This window comes from Penicillium malachiteum (genome assembly GCF_028827825.1).
Source record: "Penicillium malachiteum strain IBT 17515 chromosome Unknown utg000001l:1.0-8184562.0:1.0-8186909.0, whole genome shotgun sequence".
In the NCBI taxonomy this organism is placed as follows: Eukaryota; Fungi; Ascomycota; class Eurotiomycetes; order Eurotiales; family Aspergillaceae; genus Penicillium; species Penicillium malachiteum.
In genome coordinates this window covers 7,082,827-7,100,913 of record NW_026643094.1, presented here as the reverse complement: position 1 = coordinate 7,100,913, position 18,087 = coordinate 7,082,827, and the positions used below count along the sequence as shown (strand labels likewise).

Here is an 18,087-nt window from a genome sequence, read left to right as displayed (position 1 = left end):
TCAATATAGGACATAGCTTGTTGATTGTTCCATATTCCACCTGGACACGATGCCCCTCTTTACGCTAGCCAAATCAAGGTGATATTCCCAATAACGCCGATACTATGAAAATGGCATATCATCTACATCTGATAGGTATCATCATCAATTCCAAGGTTGTCATAAACCCCTTTGTTTGGCCTTTGCTCCATTAGTATTTACTTTGTAAACCGCAACCTTTGAAGTATACACCAATGATCCAAAAATTGGTGACTTCCCTACTGAGTTATAGAATTATGCCTCCAGCAGCTTGGACTCAGGAGAATAATGAGTATCCAGTAGATGCTTGTGGCAGTACCTGTGTGCGAAATAGCATCAGTACTCACATCAATGTGCATGTGCAACCGTGATTGACAATTCTTCTAAGTGGTTAGGTGCTGTAGTATGTGTCTGCTCGGTTTTCTGTCTGCGTGTCATTAAAATCAAATGATTCACATTACCTGAGCTGGATATTTCAGCAGTTTGATCAATAATAAATATCTGGCTGCTTACAGCTTCCTCTCAACACATAACTCATCTACTTGAAGATAAATCGAAAATTGTTGACTTGATAGTAAAGTGAGTCCAGTTCAAGTTCTTCATACTTCTGCAGCTCCGCGCTAGACCATATCCGGCTAGCTCGGTTAGCACCGACATCATCGGCGCGCATCCGCGTCCCCAGACCCAATCCCTGCGTGCAAATCAAAAACTTCACTTACACGCCACTCGCTCGAATTCGTCCTATGTCCAGCCAAGATGGTTGATTATTCCTCATGGAAGGTCGCTGACCTCAAGGCAGAGCTTAAAACCCGCGGAATCCCTCAAACTGGCCTGCGTCTTAAGCAACATTTCATTGACAGGCTAGTTGAAGAAGATGCTAAAACGCAACCTGAGAAAGCTTCCACCCCAGTTGAGACCCCAGTTGAGGAACCCGAACCTGAGTCTGTTGCTGAACCTGAGCCCGAGTCCGAAATTGAGCAGCCTGAACCCGAGACTACACCTGCCCCAGTACAAGAATCACAACCTGAACAGTCACCCGAAGAGCCTCAACAAGAAGCACCGGTAGCACCTGAAGAACCCTCAGAACCCACTCCCCCACGAGACGAAGAAAGCCCTAAGGAAGAAGACAAGTCGCCACATGAGGAGAGTGCAGAGGAGCAACCAAATGGAAAGCAAGGACGAGATGAAGATGTGGAAATGACACAAGCCGAGCCAGTTATCCCTGAGGACAACGTGGAAGACCAGCCGGTCGAACAAGTGCGGGAGGAAACCAATGAGCCTGCAAAACCAGCCGAGACTTCACTACCTCCGACTATTCAAACTTCGGAAGCCAACACCGAGCTTTCCACACCTTTGCCTATTGAAGAAGCTTTGGAGGACAAACGCAAGCGCAAGCGTCGCAGTCAGAGTCCTGTGCCCACCCCTGAAGCGATTGCAAACAAAAAAGCTCGAGCCCTGGAAGGAAGTCCACGAGTTATTCTACAAGACGATCAAGAATCTCGTACACAAGAGAATGAAATCAAGGATTCCGCCACAGAGGACCAGAATCCGCCCGTGGTGCAGAAAGAAGCACCGACGGCACCAAAACATGATGCCCGTTTCAGAGGTCTATTCGCCTCCGCTGGACCATCGCCTGCCCAACCTACTCAGCCCGTCCGGCCGTCTCCACCCAGCCAGGATGTCACAATGGAGGATGCGGTGGTGGAACCTGCCTTGCATCCTGCGACCGCTGCCCTCTACATTGATGGATTGATGCGCCCACTGCAACCGAATGCACTACGCAACCATTTAGTGACTTTGGCAACCGCCCCTGGATCTGACCCCAAGCCGGAGATTATCCAGGACTTCTTTCTTGATGCGATCAAAACACACTGCTTTGCTGGATTCGCCGACGTCGCGGCTGCATCGCGGGTCCGGGCTGCTCTTCATGGTACAGTTTGGCCCAATGAGCGCAACCGCAAAACTCTTCGAGCCGATTTCATTCCTGAAGCCCAAATTAAGGAATGGATCCAAACTGAAGAGTCTTCACGGGATCGGGCCGGCCCACCCGTTCGCTGGGAAGTCCGGTATGAGCCTGGCGAGGATGAGGTGATTCAGGCAGTGCTTTCTGAGTCGGGACCAAATTCACGCGCTGCGCCGCCATCTCGCCCTCGTGAGTCTGGTTTCAATCGCACGCCGCCATTGGGACCGCGTGGCAGTGTTACGCAGGCTGATCGCCGGCCGTCCATCACCGCCCCACCCGCACCCCCGTCACGACCCGGTCAAGGCTTCAAACCTCTTGATGATCTGTTCGAGTCTACCACCACCAAACCCAAGCTCTATTACTTGCGTGTCCCTCGCCAGGTTGCTGATAAACGCTTGGACCAGTTTGACGACCTACTCAAAAAGGGAACGTTTCCCCGACGTGGGGGTGATGACATGCGCCGGATCTCCTTTGAAGATGAAGATTATTTTGTAGATGGAGGTGCCGAATATGGTGTTAAAAATATGCCGCGTCGGCCCCGTGGTGGTCGTGGGGGTCGTGGGCGAGATCATTAAAGATTGGGGAGGTTACCAAGAAACACAAAAAAAATTAATGAACTGTCTTGTACGATAGGTATTATGTATGAACAATGCGAATAAAATTATGAAACTATAAAGAATGTTTCAATATAGAACTATCGAGGTGTTGACGGGTACACAGGGTATATAGCAAGCCTAAGCCAAAAATAGGTCACACCAGGCACCACTATGATGTACCAGCCACGATCTTTCATCTCTCGGAAGCCACTAAACTCTGTTCTTCTTTCTGTTTTCTGTCTTCTTTAATTTTTCTAGAATTTCTTTTTTTGACGATTTTTCTTTTCTTCTGTGTCTCACTTCCCTATTCTCGACACTGCTTTCCCTTGGTCTTTCTGTGCTTGGCCGTTTGGCCGCCACCCGCGCCCCCCTGTTGATCCCCCGGATGAGATAATATTGGGGAGCCTAAGGAAGAAAAAAAAAACACCCCGAAACTTCAACTTCCCCTTTCATACTCTGTCGCAAACTATCGTACACCAGCCAGGATGGGCTGGAGTCACTGCAATGCCACGGTGGAGCACGAGAAGAGTATGTTGGACATGGAGCTACGTGGTTAAACACGGATCGAGCGGAACACCCAACTGACTTGACTGACAGTCAACGAGACGGAACTTTGGAGTGGCGGCCTCACATTCCACCAGTTGAGTCTGGTGATAGGCGGAGTGTGTGCCCTGCTAGCCTGTATCGTCTCAATCTTCCTTGTTATGAGCCATGCCATGCACTACAGCAAAGCGATCCACCAGCGCCAGTAAGCAAAAGACCCCCGGAAACACCATGGAGCCAACACAAAGAAAAGATGCACTAGACTCCGCTCCTTGTGGATGCAGATAACGATATGAGTTGGTACAGTTCCACTGACGTTCTGAACTTTCTTTCACAGTATTATTCGAATCCTTTTCATGGTCCCTATATACTCGATCGTCGCATGGCTCAGTATCCTCTTCTACAACGATTCCGTCTACTTCGAGGTCCTCGGTGACTGTTACGAGGCGTTCGCCATTTCCTCCTTCTTCTCCCTTCTATGCGCCTACATTGCACCCGACTTACATAGCCAGAAAGACTACTTTCGTGGGATTCAACCGAAGCCTTGGGTTTGGCCGTTGAACTGGTTTCAGAAGTGGGCATGCTGTGGCTCAAAGCGCGGGGCGTGGCGCAACCCACGTAGTGGGTTGACTTGGTTCAATGTAAGAGGAATTTGCGGGCGATATTGGGGAAATACTGCTCGTATGGAAGTTGTTAACTGATGTGTGGAATGCTTTAGGTGATTTGGGCCGGAATCTTCCAATACTGCATCATTCGGGTGCTGATGACCATCGTTGCGGTCTCGACTCAAGCTACTGGACGATATTGCGAAGAGTCCTTGAGTCCGGCCTTTGCGTATATCTGGGTAATTTAATGTCCTATCTGGTTGGTTTGTGGTTTTTTACTAATTACTGATTTGTAGGTCGTCGTCATCGAATCCGTCAGTGTCAGTATTGCGATGTATTGCCTGATTCAATTCTACATTCAGATCAAGGATGATATCAAGGAGCACAGTCCTTTCTTGAAGATTCTCTCCATCAAGCTGGTCATCTTCTTGTCTTTCTGGCAATCGGTACGCTTATTCACTCGACAGCCTCTTTAAGCCCTTCAAGTTCCGCTCTAACATTCTTCGTTCTACAGGAAGTCATCAGCTTGTTAATGTCCAGTGGCATCGTCTCTGGATCCAAGAAGGTCAATACTATCGATTTGAAGTATAGCTTACCAGAGCTCTTGATCAACATTGAAATGTTTATCTTTGCAGTCTTGCACTTGTGGGCCTTCCCCACAAAGCCCTACATCATCTCCATCCAGGGGCAAGAAGTAACCGACTACTACGGCAATGGCAAGGGAAGCTATGTGGGTGGACGTTGGGGTATCAAGGCCTTAGCCGAAGCAATGAACCCACTTGATTTGGTGAAAGCCGTTGGACGTGGCGGACGCTGGTTGTTCGTTGGCCGCAAGAACCGCATGCTGGACCCTAGTTATCGCCAAACATCGACCGACTCAATTGGCCTTCAAACCCCTCAGAATGGAGCTACTACACCAGGAGCTACTTATGAGAGTGGAGCTGATATGTCAGGTGGTCGACGTTACGGTACCCCACCATACGAAGAGGGCGCAGTGCTTCTTGCGCACGCTCAATCAAACCCCGAAGCAGGTCCCTTGGGCAATTCTTACGCATCCGATGCTGAGGAGTATCTTGCTGGACAGTCCGGGTCTCGCTATTACGGCCAGGCTCCGTCACATTACATGCCACCCGAACAGCCAGGTGCCGTTTACCATCAAGATACTGCTTACCACAGCACTGCATACGACTTTCATGCCCCCGATACAAATACAAACCACCCTTACCCATCGTACGATGGTCCTCTCCGTGAACAAGTTCCTATGCCTATGCCTGATCCATACCGACCTCCACCACCGTACCCTGAAAGTCATCATGAGTTGTAACCGACAGTTTTTTATGATTCCTGAATAGACTTCCAGCCGCGATTCGTTCCTGGTTCTCCATGCAGCATATACTATGACCCGGAGCAGAAAAGAGAGAAAAAGACATCATCATGTTTTATTCTTCATCCCATATCTCTACGCTACCCATGAGCAGCTTCTCTGATACTTTTCTGATTCCAGCTTGTTTTTCTTCTCTTCTTTTTTCTTCTTTTTCTTTTTCTTGATTTTGATTCTTTTTTTGGATATGAATACCCGCCACTTTTTCTGGCATGTCCTACTTTACTTCTTTCTGCCTTCTCTTCCCATGCATCACCGTTGTCAATTTGATAATACTTTGCATTTCTACTTGATTTAGCTTTTGCTATGGTTGATGATACTTATACTGTACAGAAATTATGAATTCAAAGAACTTTCATGTCTATTCCATTCTTTACATCATCATCATCATCTAGCTATCTGTAAGGGTACCCACTTACCAAGAAAGGTCTGAGTAACTACTATAGGATCAGGTGTGTTTTCATTATCTCATCTAAAGAACATCATGACATAAAAGTGGGAAACTGGCCGTGCCGAATGCACGAAAGCAAAGATTGAGAAGAAAAAAAGTATCGCCAAGGGAAATCAGAATCCGGGGTCTCAATAGCTTCGTTTAACTTGGGTACCCAATTATTCCTCGCCATTCAAATCATCATAGCTAACCAAGAACCAAGATTGAGCTAACTCTTAAGCTCGAGGTCCATTGCCTGCTCCCGGTCCGAACGGCTGCGGCAAATTGAGCCCTCCTCTCATGCGCTCGGCTGCGGCAGTTTTCTTCTGGATCGAGTTTGACTGGCGTTGACTCCGCACAATTGTATTCTTGTAGCCAACCTCGCGCAAATTCTTGACGCCCTCGCCCATTCTTCCAAGCAAAGACGCCATGAGGACATCATTTTTCTGGGCGATAACCTCTGTAGAAAAGGCGCTTTGTTCGGATGGGGAGAGGAGCTCAAGGTGCGATATAAGGGAGGTGATATCACGGAGGAGCGGATATGACCATTCTGGCGATGAAGACGCATTTTCAGGGTCTGAGCAAATACTCGAGACATATGATTTCATGAGACCGATGCGAGACTCGAGGGTGCGGATTGCATTGCAACGGGTGGTGAGGTTTCCGATTACTATATAATTAAGACGTGTTAGATGCATGTTGAGGTATAGGAGACTGTAGATGAATGTGGGGTCCGTACGCTCTTCCTCTTCCTGAGTGAGTCCGCTGGTGCTTTTCTCAGCACTCTTTTTCTCACTCGTGGTCTGTTGATTATTAGATGTCGAGCTTGTAGCAGTATACGTTGATGTCAGGTGTGTTTCTGTCGCGGCAGTTCCAGAGTTCTGCACAATAGTGTTCACACCAATCATCTCGGATTCCTCGGTCTCAACGGAGTATCGCAGCTCACGGAAACGAAGACCAGGTCCTGACTCCTCACCATCAATTTGCATATCTTTAGATGCATCATTGGCGTTCCCTCCCTCGAGCACACTCTCATAAACGGTCAATGGGAGCTTGGCGCTGTGCGATTCGGAAGCTTGGAGCTGTGAGGGGTGGAAAGCGAGGAAGATAGCGGATTCATTGTAGTCTTCTAGAAGCTGGCGATGGATAGGTAGGTGAGAGGCATCAGGACCGGTCGCAGGGGAGGTGGACCACCAGCCAACGAGTTCCAAAGGCGGAGCTTTGTGTACATCCTTAACTGTTGATCTGGTTAGTAAGAGGTCAGTGAAGACTATGCGGGGAAGGGTATACTAACACTGCTTCACTCGCTCTTCGAACCATTCCCATGGGAGCAAAACTTCTCCATTTGGCCCTGCAGTGGTAGGGCATTCAAATGCATGCTCTAATGTGATCACCTGCCCATTCTGCTGGCCTAGTAAGGCGCCGAGGACTCGGCCTTGTTGTTGACGGGCGGCATGACGGGTGATATGGTCGGAGATAGTGAGGAGGACAAGCGGGTGCAACTGGATATGTAAATCTGAGTCCGACGTCTTTTGCGAGACTAGCGATCTAGTGGAATCCATTTTCGCCTTCAAAGTCTTTAAGAAAGGTGAGAAGGTTGTATGAAGGTGATTGCAGCTCAGTGATGCGGTCAGTCTGGCAGAATATCAGGGTGCCTGAGGCGTGATTTCCCCGCTGATCTAGCTACAAATGGTTCCAAGTTTCTAGATCTTACACTTGGACACTTGACCTATCAACATTTTCCAACATGACGATTCCTTCAACATTTAATGCACTCAAGGAGCATCTGGACAGAATTAAAGCCGCTCCTTCGATTGCCCTTGATACTTCCCTAATCGAACGTCTTAAGCTTCAGCTTGTCGGAAACACCGATCCCGTTGTCCCCGCGACACTGTTATCGCAAATATCAGCTCTACTACCTGTTCTGCAGGAAGACCCAACACCTCTCACTACCCTTGCGATTAAGGCGACTAGCTACTTCAGCTTCACTGACCTCCGCTCTATTGATCCTCCGATTGACCTTGTCGCTGGGTTTAAAGCCCCATCCTCACCTGTCAACCTACTCGCAATCTCTTTGCTGGCTAAGGCAGGGCAGACATCTGGCGATGCTGCCATTGTTGCAGGAGACTCTGAATTGATTTCCTCGTTGGTGGAGCTATGGCTATCGACCTCCTCTACGGCAGTTGCACAGGCTGCTTTCGATGCGCTGTGGGCTTTGCTGGAAGCTGATCTGGCCAGTCCGCTGGAAAATGGAGAACGCGACGTTGTCGGTAACGAAGAACATACTGGACAGGGTCTTGTATGGAGAAGACTTTTCACAGACAAATACGTTTATGGATTGTTTTTTGGACTATGCAGCTTGAAGAACGGTGCGACTGGGGAGTTGTCAACCCGCGAGCGCACTGTCGCTCAGGGCAGATTAATGGGATTCCTGGTCCAGGCTGGCCGTTTGCGCTGGGATATCATCTCAAATTCCCAGGTACCGGAGATAGAGGCACAATACAACAGCAAGAGCATCCTTCAATTTGCTGCATGCCAGATGGTGGACCTCGGTGATGTACTGATGCATATGACACTTCTGAACTTTTACCGTGAGCTTCTGGAGATTGATTCCCCTGGTCTAGCCGCTCGAAGTAATGTGCAGTCGACCTCAACCTTTTCATCACCTGCACTTGACTTCTTGGTGGCTGAGAAGCTCCACTCTAAGGTTCTGGAATATTATCTCGACGACTCCAAGCTAGATAGTGTGGATCTGATCTACCTTTCTGGCCCGATCATGGCATATGTTGCGAGGTATGCTGAGTTCTATCCCAACCATCTCTTACAAAGCCCATCAACCCTCTTAGATGGCATTGTCTCCCGAATTGGTCGGGCCTTAGCTATTCCTTCCGTCCAGTGGGCCCATGGTGAAGTCCCCACAGGGCACCTGGCTATTCTTGCCTCACTTCCTCGCGTGTTGCTCATTGAGGCTGGCAAGCATGGTGCCAATCCCTTACTGAAAATTCCTACATCTCCCGCCAACGGAGAGGCTTTCGATGTTCTCGGAAAGATTCTTCGTGGGCCAGTGCATACTGCAGCTTTTGATTCAATGGATTTGAATACAGATGGCCAGACCCCGACAGATTGGCATCACGAAGCCGCAGCAGCGCGCATCCTTTATTTTATGTATTTGAACGAGCATCCTGGTTTCTGGGCTGATGTTGTCACTGCGGCTGATACTCTTGCAATGAAAGACGTCGCCCTGTCTGCCATTACCTTTATGAGAGCTATTGTTGGCGCTAACTGGCAACCATTGCCTCCGGCATCTCATGTTTCTCCTGTTCCTTCTCGATTCCAGCTACCATCGGAGGAGGGATTAGGACAGCTATCCCCGGCTAGTACTGGCTTGCTTCCTTTGTCCGGCCCATGGGCCATTCTTACTCCACCAGCCCTTACAACTCTTCTGCCATATCTTTTCAAGCCACCACGCTCCTATGGTGAGTTTGTAGGCGGTGGTGCGGGAGACTCTCAGAATGTCGTGTGGAAAGTGGCAACCGCGAAGCACGATGTTCTCGTCGCTCTGTACAATAAGCTTCAACAAAGTGGCGGGCAGATGGAAGGATTTGAGGACATTCTGCGAACCCTGCGACAGCGAGTGAACGAGGGTCCCGCAGGACCGGTACAGCAGGGAGCTCCTCAAGTAGAAACTGCTGGTCTATGATGAGATGATTGTGATGATAAAAAATATCCAATTTGATTTAAGCGAATAGCAACTTTTCCTAGTATTTACTCTAGCCATACTCTATCTACTCCGTACCATCTTGGAAGTATCAATGATCGACTATGTATGTAGTGTTATCTCATAAAGCGGGGAACAGCTTAGACCAATCAAGCCCTAATTCCCATTTCGGGCCGTTGAGTTAATGTTCCGAGGTAGGCGGTGAAAACCAGCAGAATGTTATTTTTCTACTCCGAGTCACTTCCTGACAGTGAATGAATCTCGACCTCAAAACATTATGGCGCTATAAAAGAAGTCTGAACTATTTATTTAATCAAGAAGAAAGAAAATAGAAACATCCATCTCTACTGATAACATTGGAAGCTATGTCTCGATTTTCAAAAGGCAAGCGCCAGCCTGGTGCTGAATTTACATGGGACGGAGAACCTGGTGGTGCACCTGATACAGCTCCTACTCCCCTCTATCCAGTAAGTTTGCCTCTGTGTTGCAACATCACTTGAGCTACCTTTTTCCTTCTCCTTGCATCCTCCGCATTGCCATTTATCATGGATTTCGCAACCTCATACCCGCGCCAGGCATATGTCGTCCCTTGGGCCCGCAAACTCTCCCCGAAAGAACAAAATGAAGTCGACTACTACCGTCACTTGCGCGAGATGTATCAGGAGGGCCCCTTCTACTCTGTCCTTAACTCCGCCTCCTCATCGGCCAAGAAAGGCTCCGCCGCACGCGTTAACTTCGACCCTTTCACCGGGATGCCATCTTACTCCGGGCGTTATCAGAAGAAGAGGCGAACGATCCCTCGCATTGATCCTAGTGGTCGCCAACACGAGTACGGTAGGTGCCTTATGCATCCAAGCGGCTGAACACAACAATTATTGTGGAATATGTGTCTAATCCTGTGCTTTGGTTACAGAGATGAAATTCTTCCCTCGTGAACTCTGGCAGACCATTCAACCCAGCTTCCGCCCCGATGCATCCCTGGAGGGCTTCTTGCCCATGAGCGCTACCAGTGGTTTGAAGCGGGGATTCGAGGACGATGAAGATGATGATGGCGAGGAGTCATCCAAGAAGCGTGAGGCTGGAGATGAGGATGAGGGAGAGGGTGATGCGGATGAAGGAGACGCTCTCGATGACGAGGAAGGTCGCGAAGAATGGGAAGAGGAAAACGACTTCGAAGACGATGAGGATGAGATGGGTGGCGATTACAACGCCGAGCAGTACTTCGATGGTGGTGACGATGAATATGGCGATGATGGATTCGGAGATGGTGGTGGTGGCGGTGGTGAGGATGAGCTGTGAGGCGCTGACACGAGATACCCTTTGCTTCTTTAATGTGTATGTGAACGTTTTGGACTCTTCTGGGGTCATGATAAATGCATTTGAGCGTTGATACAGTGTTTATGGTTCAAGATGATGATATTAACAGCTTGCTCGTCCTCGATCTTGCTACAGGTACTAGTAGTCAGGTCCTGAGGTTTTCTATGCAGTCCTTCAAATATGCCCGTCATAAAACTGCTTTGTCTGCATATGCACAAGTAGATGGATAATTTCGGCATCTACATACGCTGACACCTGGAAGCACTCACCATACATTCCGTACTTCCAAACGGCTTCCAAGGTTCTTCCTAATGCATCTCAAATCGTAAACCTACCCCTTGAAAAGTACTTCCTCGGCTATTTGAAAGGATGGTGCAAGTACAACTTGAAGTATATTATATTATCAGATCTTTATAGATCGCGCTAACTATAGTTAACCGATTTCAGCCTGGATGACGTCAGCGACATTGGAGCCCCGCGCCGAGATAAAGAATTTCGAGGTTGAAGATTGATATATGTAGAACTACCCCTCCAGGCACCAAACATGGACGCGCAGAAGCCAGATCAAACGCGGTCAGTTCTGATTCTTTATGGGTCAGAGACTGGAAACGCACAAGAAGTGGCCGAAGAATTAGGCGCAGTGACTGAGCGACTCCGTTTTGCAACGCATGTTTCGGAGTTAAACCAGGTGAAACCAGTAAGTGCGATTGAACATTGCTGTGAAAGAGAACCCCTGAGATTCGAGTTTCTAATGCTTGTGTTATTTCAGGAAACTCTTTTCAACTACAGCCTCACGATTTTTGTTGTATCAACAACCGGACAAGGTGATTTGCCTGCCAATGCACGGACCTTCTGGAAGTCGTTATTGCTCAAGAGACTTCCACCTACATTTCTAAATGGCGTGAATTTTGCAAGTTTTGGTCTGGGTGACAGCTCTTATCCCAAGTATGTACCATTGCTGGATATCTTTGGTTATGATGGCCGGGTTCTAATGTTATACAGGTTCAATTGGGCGGTGCGCAAGCTTTACAAACGACTGCTTCAGCTGGGTGCAAATGACATCTATCCGACTGGAGAAGCAGATCAACAGCATCCAGAGGGGTATGCCCTATATGAAACTATCTCAAGACAAGTCAACCAAAGCTAATATATTACCTCTTGGCAGACTCGAAGGAACATTTCTCCCATGGATCGCAGATTTTCGAAAGCATTTGTTGGATCGCCATCCCCTCCCGGCTGGACAACATCCTATCCCAGAAAATATCCAGCTGCCTCCAAAGTGGATTCTGCAGCTGAAAGAAGGAGAGTCACCGGTCACCGTACCAGAAGGCACATTAACGACATCCTCGGTCGATACAAACGAATACCCGGGGTTATCGAATTTGGACCACGATATTCGACCCCTTCCAGATACCCTCACTGCAACCCTCGACGAGAATCGACGCGTAACTCCCCAAAATCACTGGCAGGATGTTCGCCGCATCACCTTGACCGTTTCAGAGTCTGTTCAATATGCTCCTGGCGATATGATCGCCATAACCCCGAAAACATCTCCTACCGATGTGCAATCATTTCTTTATATCATGGGCTGGAATGATGCCGCAGATCTTCCAATTTCTCTTGTTCCTACAGGAAATACACCATCACCGTCACCAATACCTGGCCTCGATTCATATCCTCAGTTAACGCTCCGCTCACTCCTCATAGATTATCTAGATCTCAAAGCCATACCTCGCAGATCATTCTTTTCGACTATTGCGCATTACACGAACGATGAATTGCAAAAAGAGCGCCTTCAAGAATTTACCAACCCGGAATACCTGGACGAACTTTGGGATTATACATCGCGACCGCGACGTAGCATTCTCGAAGTGATGCACGAATTCGACACCGTGAAAATTCCCTGGCAACACGCGGTGTCTGTACTCCCAGTGATGCGAGCCCGCCAATTCAGCATCGCCAGCGGTGGCGCCCGTAAGCGAACGGTGGATGGAAGAACCCAGTTTGAACTCCTGGTCGCTATCGTGAAGTACCAGACTATCATCAAGCGGGTGCGTGAGGGAGTATGCACGAAATACCTCTCAACCCTCCGACCAGGCAGTACCCTTCGCGTCCAACTCCAGCCAGGCGGCCTTAACTCATCTATCCAGCAGTTGACTGCATCGAACATTCTTATTGGACCAGGCACAGGCATTGCCCCTCTTCGATCGATGTTGTGGGAAAAAGCAGCGCTAGTCCAAGCCTATCGTGAACAGAATCCTGGCGTTGAACCCCCGATCGGGCCAACAGTCCTGCTCTACGGAGGTCGCAATCGCGAAGCAGATTTCTTCTTCTCTGAAGAATGGGACGAGTTAGCAAAACTTATCCCTCTGCAGGTCCTGACTGCATTTTCGCGTGATCAACAGATGAAGGTCTACGTGCAGGATACTATTCGTCAGAATTTCCAGCTATTTTTTAGACTCTTGCATGAACTACAGGGATCTGTATATATCTGTGGTTCATCGGGGCGTATGCCCCAGGCTGTGCGAGAAGCATTGATAGAAGCATTTCAGAATGGCGGTGCACCGCTTGCTGGGCAACCGTACAGTCGGTCACAGGCGGAGGAATACTTGGTTAGCATGGAAAAAAGCGGACGATACAAGCAGGAGACTTGGTGATATCGGCAAGCCTTACCATTACCACTATACTATTTGAGCCCAATTGATGATTACCGAAATCCTTCCGTCGTTTTTATCGTAAAGAAGTTGGAATGATGCATCATTTGATCAGTCGTTTCATCAGAAAGGCGCCGCCACGAGTGGTGGTGGCAAGATGGAGCATCTGAGGGGTATGTTTCAAGAGGTTGGGGGCTGTTCCTTGGGTGTAACTTGAAGTGGCCATTTCAAGTTGCTAGCAACACGAATCTGCTTGCCGTCATCGTTTGGCAGTGCATACTCAGTCACAGTACTATGTATGCTCCGTACTCTGAGGTCTATTGCCATTGCCACAATTGGACCAGAGACCGGATATAGAACTTGAAGGCTCCTACTAGGCGCCCGGTAAGGAATGACAAGTGTTTCAGCTCGTCCTTCATATAGCAACAAAGCACTGACAAATATTTGAAAATCTATAGACTGGGATCCACTGATCAGATGCATGATAAAACCCCGGGGCTGGGATGATCTAATTATGCATATGTCCTCTGAGCGGAGTTTGCAGATCATCATGATCTGCAACAAAATACTGAAAGCAAGCCCTGGAGATATTCTTCAGTTTCTATCAATCAGGAACTATAATGCTGAAAAGATAATCAATTTATGTACATGTTTCTCGAGCACATGGATTGGCAAGCAGGGATTGGCTAGTCCGAGTCTCTTTAAGTTCTATAGCCCTGAAGGTATACGATACTATACGGAGTATACCTACGATACATGATATGGAAATGGTAAGTGCAATGCATATATCATCTGCATGGGGTCGGGAGTGAAGTTTATTCGCTAATCCTTGTCTAATCCTTGTGGCCATGGGATCAGCTGCAGGATTCAATGGTGTTGAGTGGTTGATCAAATGATTCCATAACAAAAGCAATAATCCATGAATGTGATGATACAAACTTGAATAGGTATTCAATCAATGCTAAACATTAATTTGCGTAAAGAGTATTAAATATCATAATATTCAAATAAAAATATCAATTTGTCTGATATTCATGTACCTGTACCTTGAGCCTCAGATTGGTCTGGAACATTACGATCTTTGGAACTGAATAAATTTATTAAATTTTTAATAAATTTCCAATAAATTTCGATGAATTTTTGATTACAAAAGGGTTTTTAAGTGGGGCTTATGATCTATCGCCGACATTTATACGAAGCAGAACCGAGTTCAGCTCATGAAGAGATTATCTGAAATCAAGTACTCCGTATAGACTATGTATTGAAACTATAGACAGATAAAAACTAGATATCACAAAGAACATTCAATGTTATACTAGTAAATGATTTGAAATCCAACTACGTAATTCCATGTGCATGGGCATATATGCATATAACTTAAGTCGATGACGTCTCTCCGCGCGTTCCCTGTGACTTTTTCACTCAATGATTCTGGCCATAGCCACGGCGCCACTCGGCCATGCTTGCCATGCCTTTCCGTCTGACCCGATGGATCCCTGCTTTGGTTAGCTAGACCCGGAAAAAAAGAGATACGTATGTGCTGCAGGATTGATTTAACTATTTAAATATATCCGGGACCCTGGTGCCTGCGCGACCCCGCGATTCTTTCTCATTCTCATTCTGTACATACCACACTTAAACTTGAACACGACCAGCTCTGCTGAACTTCCTTTATTCTCAGAGAGGTATAGTAGATTCCCCGATCCTCCAAGTCTGCGCTCAAGCGGTATTGCCTTTTGATTGTTTTGGGTATACATTCCAGTCGGTTCGTGGGATCGCCACTAGGATCATCCTAGGTTATTGAGCAACCTTCTGCTTAACTGTGGAACAGTCTTGATTTGAAGCAATTATTTTGTTCTAAAAATTCACACAAGCAAATATTAACGGATCTTATCAAGTATTTCTAGACTCGGTCTGTCTGGTGGTCAAACATCTCTGACATTTCATCCGCCTGACATTCCTCCCCGCACGCATTCTTAAGTGGCGAGCCTGCAGATCATACCGGATCCCTCCATATATCTCCCTATCCGATCGCACTGCATTCCGGATTACTTGAAGAAGCATTCCCAAGTTCTATGGGTACTGTTTTCAGCGCAACTTCCGCGTTTCAGATAGCGTCTCGCCTATAGATTCCGCGCCTGCTACATAGTGGGAGTTTCCCCTCTTTCACAAAACAATAACGAAAAAAAAATTCACTGATCGAAGTCACGGTTCGATTGCACATAGTGCTCAGCAATCATGTCGGAATCAACTTGGGAAAAGACCAAGCGCTTTTCTAAGAAAGGCTTTGATAAAACATGGGCCCAAGTCGATAAACTCGGCGCTCCCGTCAATCGCCTTTCTAACAAACTAGGCGCGGAAGCATTTTGGCCCATGACCCTTGATAAGGAAAGCGACAAAGCTGCACGAATTTTGCGCAGTTTTTGCAAAGATGGGTTCTATGCGCCTGAAACCGAAGAAGGTGTCGATGAGAATGGCAAGATTAATCGCCCCAAGGGAAAGCAGAGAGTCATTAAGAAGATTCCCGCGCAAGTTTTGAAGAATGCCAAGGGTATCGCTATTTTCACCACCATGCGTACTGGTCTTTGGATCAGTGGTTCCGGAGGTAGCGGAGTCTTGCTGGGCCGAGTACCCGAGACTGGCGAATGGAGTCCACCATCTGGTATTATGCTCCACACTGCTGGTATTGGATTCCTTGCTGGTGTGGATATCTACGATTGTGTCGTTATTATCAATACACTTGAGGCACTTGAGGCATTCAAGAAACTGCGCTGTACCCTCGGTGGAGAGGTCAGTGTTGCCGCCGGCCCCGTTGGTATGGGTGGTGTGCTTGACTCCGAAGTGCATAAGCGACAAGCCCCGATCTGGACCTACATGAAGAGCAAAGGACTATATGCTGGCGTTGCAGTCGACGGCACCATTATCATCGAGCGATCTGACGAGAATGAGCGTTTCTACGGTGAGCGAATCTCCGTCACCGATATCTTGAACGGCAAAGCGCGGCATCCCCGGAATCTATCAGCACACTTCTGCAAACCATCAAAGCAGCCCAAGGAGACAGGGATGCAGACGAGACCTTAGTTCCACCTCCCGGTGAGACCCCCCGGTGATATCGATCTCAGCCAAGAAGACCATGGCTTTGGCGTCCCTGCGGCTGAGGACCCGGACCCATACGGAGTGAAAGCGTTAGAAGCCGAGGGCATGTTCATCCGGGAGGCCGGCACTAAGGTGAGGCCAAGTCCTGAAGTCTTTGAGTTCCGGCCAAACCCTGGTAGCCCGGTATATTCCACATTCCTCTCGGCGCAGCTTTGAGAGCTCGCCGCGGAATAGCTGGCGGGCCAGTGTGCAAAGTTATACCAGCGTGAATCGTGGTACTCAAACTGATGATCCCCCGCTAACCGCCGCAACATCAGTAAGCCGAGCATCCTCGCGGAGCGCGAAGGAATCGCCAGATGTGCCTAGCTCGAACCCGTGGAACGAGTCTCAATGGGATACAGTGCCTGTGAATGGTGTCGAGGAGAAAGAGGAGGATAAGGATTTGGAAGATGCCAAGAGAGTGATTGAACGTGCCGAGATTCAGAATGAGAATGATGAAAACCACCCTATTGATTATGAGGATTTTGAGGTCCATGAAGTGAGCAATGCGAAGATGGCTAAGCAGGAGCGTGCCGTCGAGTCCCCGGTAGAGGAGCGTCCTACTACTGCAGACTCTTCGTCTCGCTCTTCTCCTACCTTTACTCGCGCTCGCCTGGTGACTATCAATAAGCGACCTACACCACCATCCTTGCCCCCTCGTCATCCTAACCACACCTGGGGCTCGGGCTCTAGCCGCGAATCTACTTCTCCTACTGCGCTTTCGCACTCCAGCCGCAGCACCGAGCCAACAGAAGCTGCGGGTGACTCTGTTGATCTCACAGAGGGAACTAGCGAGGCTGCAGCTCTGCCTTCGAATATCAAGAAGTTCCAGGCGAACACTGTTTTGCCTGCTGTCGTTGATGAAGATGATTTCGATGAGGAGGATCTTGTGGAGTCAGAGACCGAGATACGTACTGAGAAGGACGATGAGTTCCACTCTGTCAACAGTGACGCCGAGGAAAATTCAGAGGAAAAGTCAGAGGAGGACAATACCTTCCAGGATTTGAACTTGACAGGCGACGTTCATGCAATGGACATCGAGAACCTCGAGAAACAAGACCTGGAGCCCATCTCCCCTAAGTCCATTGACGAACCCCAGGCGGAAGCGGAACCCGAAGCTGAGGCCGAGACTGAACCCAAGCTCACCAGTGACACCGAAAAACTTCATATTGAGGATCTGGAAGCCGCAGCTGAGAAGCCTATCGAACCCAAGTCCGAGGAGTTTGATAACAACAGGACCATGACGGAAGATCAGAGCCACGATATTGTGAACCTGCATGCTCTGAACGCCCAAGCTGCTTAGGCTGAGAGTAACACTGGTTCTGAACTTCCGTTTTTGTCTGCGTTTGGCTACGATTTGCATTTCTTCTGTACACATGATACCTCGTCTAACGACTGGCTAGGAGTTGGATACGATTGATACCCTGGCTTTCTTCACATCATTCATTCTCGGGATTTTTTATTGCTGTTTTTTGTGTTTTCGGTCCTTCTTCTTCTCTTCTCCTTGATATCAGCGCACTCGCGTGTCAAGGACAAAATTTCACGATCAACTTCATCTTGCATTTCTAGCGTCTGCATTTACCAGATATTTTGGTTGGTTTTTGCGTTCTTGTTTTATAGTTTGACCGAGAGTCTTTGGCAGGACACTCTCTTGCCTTCCTTTGTCTATAGATTATCCTTTTGAGCTATCATTCGTTTGACCAATGGTATTCACATTTATTTCTAAA

At 48.1% G+C, this 18,087-nt stretch overlaps 7 protein-coding genes across 7 annotated transcripts; 6 read left to right on the top strand and 1 right to left on the bottom strand.

Annotated features, from left to right (window-relative positions):
* Positions 1-774: 774 nt before the first annotated feature.
* N7483_002623 (SAP domain protein) lies at positions 775-2,556 on the top strand (the record flags this gene model as incomplete). Its single annotated transcript, XM_057086060.1, has 1 exon — positions 775-2,556. One exon carries the CDS (start codon positions 775-777, stop codon positions 2,554-2,556), a length of 1,782 nt encoding a protein of 593 aa, XP_056952209.1.
* Positions 2,557-3,062: 506 nt separating this feature from the next.
* N7483_002622 (OSTA/TMEM184 family protein) lies at positions 3,063-5,049 on the top strand (the record flags this gene model as incomplete). The annotated part of the gene is made up of 6 exons (XM_057086059.1): positions 3,063-3,105; positions 3,175-3,325; positions 3,458-3,761; positions 3,839-3,964; positions 4,022-4,171; positions 4,240-5,049. 6 exons carry the CDS (start codon positions 3,063-3,065, stop codon positions 5,047-5,049), a joined length of 1,584 nt encoding a protein of 527 aa, XP_056952208.1.
* Positions 5,050-5,772: 723 nt separating this feature from the next.
* Positions 5,773-7,098, bottom strand: N7483_002621 (COP9 signalosome complex subunit 6; the record flags this gene model as incomplete). The annotated part of the gene is made up of 2 exons (XM_057086058.1): positions 5,773-6,773; positions 6,831-7,098. The coding sequence occupies 2 exons, from the start codon at positions 7,096-7,098 to the stop codon at positions 5,773-5,775; spliced, it is 1,269 nt and encodes a 422-aa protein (XP_056952207.1).
* Positions 7,099-7,283: 185 nt separating this feature from the next.
* Positions 7,284-9,236, top strand: N7483_002620 (uncharacterized protein; the record flags this gene model as incomplete). Its single annotated transcript, XM_057086057.1, has 1 exon — positions 7,284-9,236. One exon carries the CDS (start codon positions 7,284-7,286, stop codon positions 9,234-9,236), a length of 1,953 nt encoding a protein of 650 aa, XP_056952206.1.
* A 383-nt stretch (positions 9,237-9,619) lies between these two features.
* Positions 9,620-10,553, top strand: N7483_002619 (DNA-directed RNA polymerase III subunit C31; the record flags this gene model as incomplete). The annotated part of the gene is made up of 3 exons (XM_057086056.1): positions 9,620-9,721; positions 9,830-10,088; positions 10,168-10,553. 3 exons carry the CDS (start codon positions 9,620-9,622, stop codon positions 10,551-10,553), a joined length of 747 nt encoding a protein of 248 aa, XP_056952205.1.
* Positions 10,554-11,115: 562 nt separating this feature from the next.
* tah18 (NAPDH-dependent diflavin reductase) lies at positions 11,116-13,228 on the top strand (the record flags this gene model as incomplete). The annotated part of the gene is made up of 4 exons (XM_057086055.1): positions 11,116-11,268; positions 11,341-11,516; positions 11,574-11,672; positions 11,737-13,228. The coding sequence occupies 4 exons, from the start codon at positions 11,116-11,118 to the stop codon at positions 13,226-13,228; spliced, it is 1,920 nt and encodes a 639-aa protein (XP_056952204.1).
* A 2,235-nt stretch (positions 13,229-15,463) lies between these two features.
* On the top strand, positions 15,464-17,663 carry N7483_002617 (uncharacterized protein; the record flags this gene model as incomplete). Its single annotated transcript, XM_057086054.1, is given in 3 exon segments — positions 15,464-16,305; positions 16,348-16,453; positions 16,473-17,663. The coding sequence occupies 3 exon segments, from the start codon at positions 15,464-15,466 to the stop codon at positions 17,661-17,663; spliced, it is 2,139 nt and encodes a 712-aa protein (XP_056952203.1).
* Between the last annotated feature and the right edge of the window lie 424 nt (positions 17,664-18,087).